Genomic DNA, 12027 nt, shown 5'->3' with positions numbered 1-12027 from the left:
AGTGCGCTAGCATTCACGAACCCTAGTTCCGAGTACCTGCCTCTACGCATGGGCATAAATTACTCAGACTAAAAACAGAACCGAAATAACCGATACTAAAGTTGAAAATTTTGATTCAAATTCGGTCACAGATAGTAACTAACCGAATTTAACTGGATCGATTTGGTCTTAACCTCGGTTTCCTTTTTTTAAGATTATCTTAACTTCGGTTACCTGAAATAAACGAGAAACCGAGATAATGAAAAGAGCCCATTAACAAATATCAGCCCACGCCCAGTAGCCCAGGCCCAATAAAGAAATCCTATGTATGTATATAAACAGACTAAAACCCTGAATAGCTGATTCCCCTCCCCCCTGCGGCCCCTGCCTCGTGCTCGACTCCGACGGGCGGCGCCGCGCCCTCCTGGCTCCTGCTCGACTCCGACGGCCGCCGCTGCATCCCGATTCCACTTCGACAGTCACGCCGCCCCCCAAAACCCAGCCGCCACACCGAATAGAGCGTTCAGTTCGTCTTCTCCCAACCTGCGCAGGCGCCGGCGCGCCGGCGTGCCCGCGGCCCCAGCCCCCCACCTGCCGATCAAATCCGCTGCACTCTGGACTCTCCAGCCGCCCTCCCGCACTCTCCTACCGCCCTCCCTCTCGGGCTCTTCGTTCCTCCGGGCGACGCGGCCCAGGCCGCCAGGGGAGGCTCCATGTCTGTGCATAAGGTATATCCAGATGGTTCTTTAGGCTAGATTTAACTTGGTCTGTAGAAGGGAAAGATATGACGCAAAAGGCTGATGGCTGGTGCTGGTCTATCATTGTCGCCTTCCAATTGCAATTTGCAAATGTAGCAAGATGAAAGAGAGCAGTTTACATGTACGATGATTGATGAATCTTGGAACTATCATCATCTGTAAAAGATTTAATTTAATTGTGATCCTGAAAGTATGAAACAATATGTCATGCCAATTTTTTTTATTAGGAGTGTGACTTGAATCACCTGTATGCTGTATGGCTGTATATATTATCTTAGTGTTTGGCTCGCGAGCTGAGCCGAGCTGAGCAGGATTTTCTGCTTGTTTAGATATTGAGCTGAGCCGAGCCGCGCTATCCAACCCTAGTCCTATCCATGTGTTAGACTTGTCAATGTTCAGTAAATGATGGCACATTCCTTTTCCCAATTTGTTAGCTATGGTGCGACTCATCTATAGGTGGCCCATCAATTTGAAGGCACACAGTTTCTGATGTCTTTTATACTGAATTACAATATGATCGTACACATTTCATTGTTCATTAATATTGTCTATCCTATTTGCAGAACAGCTGTGAGACAGCTTTCGCCCACATGGAGGCAGCAGACAAGGGTGAGCAGGCGCTGCAGCTGCTACGGGATGCAGACCCAGCTCTCTTCCTCTCCCCATCCACGGACCTCTCTGTCGCCGCCCGTGTGGCCTCACAGCATATCTACTCCTCACTGGCACCGCTCTGCCCTGCGCAGCCGCCCCCACTCCCCACCCTCCTTGCAGATGCGGCCTTTGATGCCGAGCAGATTTGGTCCCAGATCGAGCATCTTGCCCGTCCAATCCTCCCCCACTTGCGCCGCCAGCTCCGTCACCTTGAGCAGCAGCCCCCGTCACAACCACAGGCAGCTCTTCCCGTGGAGACACCTGCTGATGCTGAGGAGGAGCTGTCAGAGGACAGACAGGATAGTGAAATGGATGGGTTGAAGGAGCTGAAGGAGATAGATGATGATGAGGATTTGGGAGACGACAACGACGACGACGACGATGATGATGATGCGGAGGAGGAGGAGGAGGAGGAGGAGGAGGAGGAGGAGAGAGGAGGGTTTTTGAAAGGTTTGGAAGACCAGTTCCTGAAGATAGATGAGATGGCGGAGTTCCTGGATAAGGGGGATGAAGAGGAGTATGGCAGTGGTGCCAACCAAGGAGAGAAGAAGGCAAGAAAAAACTGGATGGAGGAGAGTGATGATGAGGGTGAGGAGGACATAGATGTTGATGACGATGAGGGTGAAGATGATGACGATGACGGCCAATTGGATGTAAGGATTGCCTTGTCATTCTCTCTCAATTGTAGCAAGATAATGATAATCTTTGGTTCTTCTAGAGAAAACAATGAAATAGAACCACAGTAGGAAATATCTCAGGAATGGAAGCCATATTTTCTGTTGAAGCCATATTTTCTGTTAGATATGAAAGGGAAGTAGCTCAGCTCAGAACAGTTAGCAATGATACAATTTTTCAGAGATTTTCCTCCATGAATTTACTGTCTTCTTTTGGCATTTACAATGTTCAATTCTATAATTTTTAAGTAACTGTGTTAGTCCAGATATTTTTCTTCTGTCCTACTGATGTAGATTAACTGTAGTTGGAAGATTTTGAGGATGATGATGAAGAGGGCAAAGGAGAAGATGGTGGAGGTATAATGTAAGTCTTTTATGCTAATTATCAAGTATGCTATTACAATAAGTGCAAATCATTTTTTATTACACAATTGGGAAAAAAATTGAACACTTATATACCAAGCTATGTTAATTTTAGTTGCACTATCGTGACATTACTTTTGAGAAGCTTTGTAAAAAAAAAACTTATGCACATGGAGTGGCTTTGATTTGGATTGAATAATTCTTCATGTTTCTTTTCTACCTTATCGTTTCTTATGCTCTATATGCCTGACCAGACTTGCATGATAGATTTCATTCCATGAAATGAAACATACTAGATATGTGGCTCCTCTTGATGCTAATAGCTTAGAAGGTGCAGAAACAGAAGCAGAAGTAGCTAATTTTCATTCTTAGCATACATATATTTTGTAGTAAACCTTTGTAAATTTCCTTAGATTGCACAAACTTAACATAGTGTAGCCACTGTAGTAACAGGTACACATTTGCTGATACGATAGCATTTGGCATTGTAACCTGAACATCGAAGGGTCTTTTCAGGTACAAAGATTTTTTTATGAAAGGCCATAACCAGCAAGTCAAACAGAGAGGTGGTTCCACAAAGAAAGTTCAATTCAAGGATGAAGCACATGAAACTGAACTTGGTGGCAGTGAGATCAATGATGGAAATGTTGGTTCCACACTAGATATACTCATTTTAGTTGAACTATATACACATATACTAGATTTCCAATGTTTTCCCTTTCTACAGGAAAAACAGGGTCTCTCAACCCATGAAAAGGAGCTTCTGAAGATGCGTGCTAAAATAGAGCAAATGGAGCAAGCTAATCTTGAACCTGGTACTTGGACCATGCAGGGAGAGGTAATAAACAGAATGCCTTTTGTTCTACTTTTAGAACTATGCATTTTTCTAACTTATGACATCCTGTTGATGATAATTTATTATCATTTCAAATTTAAATTAACTAAATAGTTACTTGTAGGTTACTGCTTCAAGCAGGCCCAAAAACAGTGCCCTAGAAGTGGACCTTGATTTTGAGCACAATGTAAGACCTGCCCCAGTAATCACTGAAGAAATCACAGCTTCTCTTGAAGAGATGATAAAGAAAAGAATTGCAGAGGTACTTGCTGTGTTTTGCCTTTTGATCCTGTCCATTGTTTTCAGATTTAGCTAGGGTAGTGTAGTCGTACTAGTTGCACTGGCAAACTCTGAGTACTACTTTGAGATCACTTTCTATGTTTCCGTTATTAATGTCTAGATTTGGTTTCCTGGTTTCTTACAGGGTCATTTTGATGATGTTGAGAAGCCTTCTCTCATTCTATCTAAAGCTCCCAAGGAGCGTAAGGAACTGGTATGGTAACTAGAATTCTTACATGGTAGCCATTAGGTAACTGTGCTATTGATATCTGACAATATGTCAATATTGTTCGAACAGGATGAAAGTAAGAGCAAAAAGGGTCTTGCTGAACTGTATGAGGTTCGCATTTTCATAATGTTTTTTTAATATCTAAACAGATTGTAGTTAAGATAGGCATTAAATCAATTAATTCTTTTTTCATTCTTCCAGGATGATTATGCACAAAAAGCAGGCATTGCACCTGCCCCTCTATCTATTTCAGATGAACTAAAGAAAGAGGTAATTATTCACTCCTCACAAGAATACAAGGGGAGTTAGGTTTATCTATTGTGAAAATAATATTAGTCTACCCTTTATCTAAATTTATACATTTGTTTTTGAAAGAACAGTCTTTCAGTGTCATGTCTTTTTTTTTTTATCATGGCAGATGTTACATTCTCATCTTCCTTAATAAATTCTTATACTCTTTTGCTTCTTTTGGTATCACTATCTATATTTGTAGTTTGGCTTTGTGATAGTATACAAGATGATTTTCTTAATATTAAGATATTAGCTGCTGGGCTGTTGGCAATGGTGATTGGCCATGGGTTATTTGCCCTTGGCCATGAACTTGCCAGGCCATTATAGTTGAGCTATTGGACCGTTTTGAGGAGATTTCATAATTACTTGTTTTGACAAACGAGAAGATTTGGATTATTTTACTACATTGTGTTTCTACAAGGATATATAGTTATATACATATAAAACTTGGTGCTTTACAGTGAACATTATTTGGGGGTGGAATTCTTAAATTAGCCAACTTGTTCTCATGTTTACATTTTCTTCAATCATGCTGTTGATGCTATGTTTATGTTTTCGGTTGTGATTATATTCTTGCTTGCCACATGATTCAATGTTAGCTAAGCTAAGTGGTGTGTACTGTTATTGACTTGTGTCTACCAAGGCAAATACTTTATTTAAGAGGATATGCTTGAAGTTGGATGCGCTATCACATTTCCACTTCGCTCCAAAGCCGGTATGGATACCTTCAAAATTCATGTTTGCAATCTTTTTGCTCTAGTTTTTTCGCCGTATGATGTGAAGTATGGTCTTTTCAGGTCATTGAAGATATGTCTGTACAAGCTAATGTGCCAGCCTTAGCAATGGAAGAGGTACAAAAACCCTTCACTTTTTCCTGTGATGTTTCTCTATCATAACATTTTCTGCAGTGACATGATCTCTGTCTTGCAGATTGCACCCGTAGCTGTTTCTGATGCTACGATGCTAGCTCCTGAAGAAATATTTGAAGGAAAAGGCGATATTAAGGAAGAGGGGGAACTTACACAGGCTGAGCGTAAAAGAAGAAGAGCCAACAAGAAAAGGAGATATGCAGGTACTTTTTCTAGGCTTTCCAGAGAAATGATTTTTGGTTCTTTCATTCTTTGGCTTTTCTTAAGAACCTCCAAATAGAGAGAAATATGTTTAACTTGCTTAGTCATTTGTTCAAATTGAGCATAAAAATGGTTTTTGTTTCCCTTCCAAAATGCAGGATCACACAAGGAGAGGCCAGCTAAGTTGCAGAAAGATTAGACCCAATGTTTGTGAAGCAAGGACTGCCTGCACGCCACTGTTGTGTCCTAAATGTCCGATATTGACTTGGAAAGGGGTCCAAGAGCGGTAACTACAGATTTCCAATGCTGATTGTACACCTTGCTATAGTCTGTGCTTGCTTGTCACATGATTACGAAAGTGCTGGCGTTTTGACAGGTTGGGAGTGTGTTTTGGAGCCCTTTAGGAAGCTGTTAGTGAAATTTTAGAAAGTATGGTGATAGTGAGTGAACTTTCAGAAAGTAAGATGATACTGGAATTTCAGAAAGCTAACATTACGGTGTTTTTGTAGTTTGTACTAAGCACGTGTATGCTTGTTTACTAATTTTGCCACACATTCTTAGAGTATGTTGGTGGCTAACCTTACTACCTTAGTCTTGCCATACTTTTGTGGCAAGAAAATTGACTACCTCGTCAGAATTTGCCCCTGCCGCCGGACCATCGACCATCGATGTCAGGTTGTGATGTTTGTGCACGAGCAAGGCAGGCAGCCCGGCAGATCCCCATGGATGGATGAATCTGAGGACCTTGGTGTTGCAGGTTCCGGTGCTGCCGCTGGTTCAAGCACTATGAATGGCTTGAGAAATGGATGACTTGGAAAGGAACACAGCAGCAAAACTGAGCAACTTCTCATATACACAGGTGGTATTGTAGTTACATGCTTCACCATATATGTTCCGATATATTCCAAACATAACATTAATACATCTACTGTTGCAACTGCTAATTCGTATAAACACGAAAAATTTCAGAGTTCCAGGATGAATAGAACATCATATATCTACTGCAAGTGCGAGGTCATATAAATATAAACAATTTGGTCAGAATGCTTTTTACTCTGCAGCAAAAGCAGCAAGTAACTCCACTCCGTAACGCAGAGTCGATTGCTGAGCAAGCTACTTCATCATAAACAAAGCTCCGAACGACGCTACTGCTGTACTGAAGTAAATAAATGGAAGATACTTGAGTACACCAGCAGGATCAGCAAGGGCATCCAAACCAAATAAACGGTAAGCCAGTGTCCTCTCAGCAAGCAAAGCAAACAGCATCAGACAAGCTCCGGTCAAGCAAATATTTGCAAGAAACCTGAGCAGCTGCGTCGCCTTATCTGAGGCAGGTATGCTGCTGGGCCACCGTGATATCATCCACATGCTGAGATACGGCATACACCCTGCGACGCCACAGGCAACTGTCGCCTTGGTGTTCCAGGAGGACAGGAGCTCCCAGTCATGTGCATAACTGCAAGTTATTAAGCCTGCCAAAGCAGCTCCAAGTGGAATGAACACGCAGCCTTGGAAGATGAAGCCTTTGAAGATACCAACAGGAACTTGTTCTGTTTCAGAATCAGACACAACCGCAGCAATCGAACTGATGCTATCTTTATCTGATGTTACCTTGTCGACTACTGAACTGATGCTATCTTTATCTGATGTCACCTTGTCGACTACTGCCCTATTAGAAGTGTCAGTGTGGAGAAGAGTAGAGAACCATACAAGCCCTGCAATCAGCTCAGGCATGCAGACCAATGCCATGACCTCTCCCAGCCATTCTGCCGCCACCGTGTGTGCTGTTATGACCAGCATTATCATGTAGGACATTCGGATGCATTCCAGTGCCGGTTTTAAGGCAGGATCCCCTGTTACTTCATCAGCCAATCTGGAATACATAAGTGCCAGTGTCCCTAGCGCACAGCATGAAAAGAGCAGGAAGTGAGACAGAACAGGGCTACTGTCACCATGTATGGCACTGATTAATAGCATGAAAAATGGAAACACTACAGTTCTTTCAAGTTCGCCAACTTGCGTGCGATCTATTTCTGCCGAGCCAAGCTTTGACCTGCTTAGGTCAGTTGGCGCTACCAGTTCCTCAGATTTCTTGTCATCCTTACCCTCTGATCCTCTGACATGCTGCGGCTTCACCGGGATCTTGTTGCACAGATGAATGATGAAGGTAACCAAACTAATGGGGAAGGGAGCAAGGATGTAATACTGCAGATTGATCTTAAGCAAAAAGGCATATGCTATGACTACTATAGCGCTGTTGTCCATGTAATTGATGTCGAGACCCATATCAGAAAGCAGCATCCAGAGATAATTCCGGATAAATGGAAGCAGCAGACATACAACAACAACATAGCTTTTTTTCCCAAGCAAGTTGGAGTAGACTAGAGATGAAACCCGAAAGAAATAAGTTCAAGGTTCAGGCACATTAATAGCTAGTCTCCAAGCGCTCCTATCTAAAGCTATCTCTTTAGAGATATTCCAATTCTTAAAGTCTCTCTTAACCGACTCATCCCACGTCAGTTTAGGTCTACCTCTACCCCTCTTTACATTATCGACCCGCTCAAGAACCCCATTATGCACCGGCACCTCAGGAGGCTTTCGTTGGACATGTCCAAACCATCTCAGCCGATGCTTGGTAAGTTTCTCCTCAATTGGTGCCACCACGACCCTATCCCGAATAACTTCGTTCCGGACTCTATCCCTCCTTATGTACCCGCAAAACCATCGCAACATCCGCATCTTTGCTACACTCAGTTGCAGGACACGTCGTCTTTTTGTAGGCCAACATTCAGCACCGTATAACATCGTCGGACGAATTGCTGTCATATAAAATTTGCTTTTTAGCTTTTGTGGCACCCTCTTGTCACAAAGGATGCCAGAAACTTGCCACCATTTCAACCAGCCAGCTAAAATTCTATGCCTAATATCTTCATCAATGTCGCAATCCTTTTGTAGCACCGATCCTAAATACCGAAAAGTATCCTTCTAGACCACCACTTGCCCATCTAGACTAACGTCTCCCCCCTCATGCCTAGTCGCGCTGAAATCGCACATCATGTACTCGGTTTTGGTCCTACTAAGTCTGAACCCTTTCGACTCTAACATGCGTCTCCACAGCTCTAACTTCCTATTAACCCCTGCCATACTCTCGTTAACTAGCACTACATCATCAGCAAAGAGCATACACCAAGGGATCTCATCTTTTCGCAGACATAAAAGGCCAAAAATGTCATCGCCTGGATCATCATCACTTTTCGCAGTCGTGATCTTCGGCGTTATGTGAAAGATATATTTTGGTGCCACAAAAAATACTGTACTCATTGTCAAGTTGACATGTAGTGACGCCGCAAATAGCTTCATCACATTCTAGAAAACAGAAACCAATTAGTAAACATCTAACTAATTAATATTTTAGAAAAATATCATAAAGTTCTGGCAGAGACATCAACGGAAACATTTGTTGGGGCTATATTATAAGAGAAAAATGCATTTTACTCTCCTAATAAACTTGTCACCAAATCTGAAAAACAACCCCGAACTCAATAACCAAAAATCTTGCATACCTCAACTATTAAAACCAGACAAACTCCCCCCCACTTTTACAGAAAGTGCTTTTAGTCCCGGTTGGGAACGCATCTGAGGCTAAAAGTCCTGAAGTGTGCAAGCTCGAAAAATAATTGGCAAGCACTACCAACTCTGCAATTTGTGAGATTTGAACCAGAGACTTCTTACCTCGCACATAACTTCCTTACGACCTGTACAACACATGTGACTCATATGTGATACTTTTCTTTTAAACAAACATGCAGTGAACCCTTTAGTTTCGGTTGGTAACTCCAACCGGGACCAAAAGAGACTTTAGTTCGGGTTGGTGTTACGAACCGAGATTAAAGGTCTATATCTCCAACCGGGACCAAAAGAGACTTTAGTTCGGGTTGGTGTTACGAACCGAGATTAAAGGTCTATATTTAGTCTCATTGATGTTATGATCAGGACTATTAATGTCAGAGGACTTTAATTTTAGTCATCATTTTTACATGATAAAAGTCATCATGCATGCCATATTTGCATCTCTTCATCATTTTTACATTGTGTTGCTCTTTAAATTCTGCAATTTATTTTTTTTCTAAAATTTCTATGACTACCACTACTACAAAACAAGACATTGGTCTACCCAAATATAGTAATATAAGAGACTTTGGTACCGGTTGGTGTACTGACCAGGCGCTAATGCCAACACCCATACTAGTACTAGTTGGTAACACCATCTGGTACTGATGTATAGCCTTTAGTACCGGTTGGTGTTACTACCTTGTACTAAAAGATCCTCCATAGGTTAGTACAAAAGAAAAGCATATCTCTCAATCACAACTGTTGTGTAGGTGAGATGCTAAGGAGTGTAGGCGAGATAAGAGGTCCTGAGTTCAAATCCTATGTACCGCACGTGTTTGTATTTCACTTGAAAAATCTGCGCAACCTGTGAAGACCTCTTCTTATGTTCAAAATATTGTTATATATTTTTTGATGTCTTACACTTGAGTATTGGTTGGTAGCATCAGTTGGTACTAAAGGGTGGCTTCCCGACCTTTTAGTACCGGGTGCTCATCCGGTCCTAAAAGATGGAGAATTTTAGTCTCAGTTACGTACTACGGGTTGTACCGATTGGGAACCATGGACTGGTGCTCTTTCCCAACCAGTACTAAAAGTATCTTTTCTAGTAGTGCTGCAAATCTTCATGCTATAGAGAGTAGAATTATGAAAAAATCCTTGTTCATAAAAAAAAGATCATCCCATGCTCATACGGTAAGGAACATAGCCCCATTAGGCCATATTTGTGATTGTGTGACAACATAGTCAATTGTACTAACAGTGTTTGTAAGCTCAAATTTGTAGGATTTCTAGGTCTTATGGATATAGTCCAAACTATATCCAAGATGTTCAAATGACAGCCGACAGCCGAGACGTATGGACAATGTCAAGTTGAGTTCAACAGACCAGTTATCGATGGGTCAGAAAATCAACGGGTTGGTGCATTGGAAGAAGCTAAGACGTTCAAAGCTGAGAAGACCCAGTAGGACCGGTTAAACTGATGGGGTAAACAAGAGGCGTCGGTGCATTGGTACTGGTATTGCCTAGAGAGCATGTCATATAGCAGCAGCGGTTGAGGGACAAAGTCTTTAGGACCGGTTGAACCGACAAGCGCCGGTGCATGACATCAGCATGCAGACAATTGGAATTCAACAGTCAGCTCAATGGCAAGTTGGAGGCCTAGTGTGACTGGTTAAAATGATGGTGGCGACCGGTTTAATCGACGCTTTGTGCAGTTTTAGCATAACAGTTATTAACGAGTATGTGGTGCCCTCTAGCCTATATATATATCTCACTCCGGCCATTTGAGATTGCCAGAGTCCAGAGAAGCTACACACATTGAAGAATGTCTCCAAGCCATCAAAGTGCCAATGGATCAAACCCTTAGATTTTAGCACAAGACTTGAGAGTGTTACTACTAGGATAGCTCTAGATAGAGCGAGAGAAAGCAAGGTGTTGAACCTTGTGCGTGGTTCTGGAGTGAATCCCAAGATTGTCTCTTGGTGAGCTGGCCGATTGGAGTCTTGGAGACTTGTCGGCAAGTCTTCGAGTCTCTAGCTTGATGGAGTAGTGTTCATGGCTTTGTACGGGATAAATCCTCACGTCAAGAGTTTGCTTCCTCTCATCCTTTCCTTTACGTTTCTGTATTTCATACTTGCAATTTGTGGGTGTCTTTACTTTTTTAGTGTAGTATCTTGCTAGGATTGGTTATTGTTTGCAAAACTTATTTTGTGATAAAGATTTCACACTAGTTGAACCCTAGTTGCACATCTAGATAGTATGTTCAAATTTATATTTTGTACAATCTAAATAGAGACCATATGTTAAGTTTTTAGATTCCCTAATTCACCTCCTCCCCTTTTAGTCTACCATCACCGATTTCTTTCACATACTAAATAGGCAAAAAAAAAAAAGACTCACCAAGTTATTGACTATGTCATTCAGGGTCGTGACGCCAAGGCACCACGCCTGATGAGATGCTAGGCCATGTAGACGTGCGGGGACAGACGAGGCCATGAGGGTCGTTGTTTCCGGAGCTCCGTGGCGGTGGGGCTAGCTGCAAGAAGTAGCTGGTTAGGCCTCGCTCTAGGCGCCCTGGATAGTGGTGATGAGGACGCGTGAACCAAGGGAAGGGGATGGTGGCTCACCGCACCGGCCGGAGTGGAAGCAGAATCGCGCACAGCGGATCGAGTCCCACCTGAGGTACCTGGTTCCGAGACAAACAGGCGGTGTTCTTGAATCTCGACCAACGGAGTCGTGAACTGAGGAGGAAGATGCTAAGACACCATTATATCGTCAACGCACCGCGTGTTACGCGTGGGACAGGTTTGCTTTGTACCGTGGGTAATTTTGGATCTCGTGACTCCGTGCCATGGCGTCCTCCCCGCGATCGAGCTGGTGAGGGATAAGGGCCAAGTTAAGGTATACAGGGGCTGGGTCAAGTCGTCGTCTTCTTCTGCACAGCCGCGTCGCGCTCGATTACGCTCAGCAAATTTATTGCAAAGTCAGCTTGTATCAGAGCATCTCCAGCAATAGCTTCCAAATCACAATTTTTATATAGTTTTTGGGAGTTGATCCCCATCTCATACCTCCAAATAATATATCCAACTCCAGTAAAAACCCTTGTTTTTGAGCCCTCATTCAAATCTAGAGGGACTGGTGAGTGGGGTACACGAATGGAGGACTCCCTAGAGACTCACAGACCTAGGAAGTGGAGGGGGAGATTTGGGAGCAGAATCGCGCACAGCGGATCGAGTCCCACCTGAGGTACCTGTACGTCCGAGACAAACAGGCGGTGTTCTTGAATCTC

The 12027-nt window shown here is 42.9% G+C and overlaps 2 protein-coding genes and 1 long non-coding RNA gene across 3 annotated transcripts; 1 reads left to right on the top strand and 2 right to left on the bottom strand.

Moving 5' to 3' along the window:
- Window positions 1–344: 344 nt before the first annotated feature.
- Window positions 345–5755, top strand: LOC120672606 (U3 small nucleolar ribonucleoprotein protein MPP10-like). The gene is made up of 13 exons (XM_039953101.1): window positions 345–707; window positions 1301–2041; window positions 2368–2426; window positions 2942–3071; window positions 3153–3263; window positions 3385–3522; window positions 3685–3753; window positions 3838–3879; window positions 3970–4038; window positions 4703–4774; window positions 4857–4910; window positions 4990–5131; window positions 5288–5755. Exons 1-13 carry the CDS (start codon window positions 693–695, stop codon window positions 5326–5328), a joined length of 1683 nt encoding a protein of 560 aa, XP_039809035.1. The 5' UTR covers window positions 345–692; the 3' UTR covers window positions 5329–5755.
- A 200-nt stretch (window positions 5756–5955) lies between these two features.
- Window positions 5956–7547, bottom strand: LOC120672607. Its single transcript, XM_039953103.1, has one exon. It carries the CDS (start codon window positions 7428–7430, stop codon window positions 6243–6245), a length of 1188 nt encoding a protein of 395 aa, XP_039809037.1. The 5' UTR covers window positions 7431–7547; the 3' UTR covers window positions 5956–6242.
- A 593-nt stretch (window positions 7548–8140) lies between these two features.
- Window positions 8141–11759, bottom strand: LOC120672608. Its single transcript, XR_005674214.1, has 3 exons — window positions 11366–11759; window positions 11139–11274; window positions 8141–8495 (listed from the first exon to the last, which is right to left on the bottom strand). It is a non-coding gene; the product is annotated as an uncharacterized LOC120672608 (long non-coding RNA).
- Between the last annotated feature and the right edge of the window lie 268 nt (window positions 11760–12027).

Source organism: Panicum virgatum, chromosome 5N (assembly GCF_016808335.1).
Source record: "Panicum virgatum strain AP13 chromosome 5N, P.virgatum_v5, whole genome shotgun sequence".
Taxonomy (NCBI): Eukaryota; Viridiplantae; Streptophyta; class Magnoliopsida; order Poales; family Poaceae; genus Panicum; species Panicum virgatum.
The sequence above is the reverse complement of the archived record's forward strand: the minus strand, read 5'-3'. Positions and strand labels throughout refer to the sequence as shown.

Bases quoted from the DNA above. Each gene is read 5' to 3' on its own strand.
- LOC120672606 (XM_039953101.1), top strand. The intron at 3,880-3,969 runs GTTCGCATTTTC...TCATTCTTCCAG, and splicing joins GTCTTGCTGAACTGTATGAG to GATGATTATGCACAAAAAGC. The intron at 4,775-4,856 runs GTATGGATACCT...TGGTCTTTTCAG, and splicing joins TCCACTTCGCTCCAAAGCCG to GTCATTGAAGATATGTCTGT.
- LOC120672607 (XM_039953103.1), bottom strand. From the start codon at position 7,430: ATGCTGCTTTCTGATATGGGTCTCGACATCAATTACATGGACAACAGC.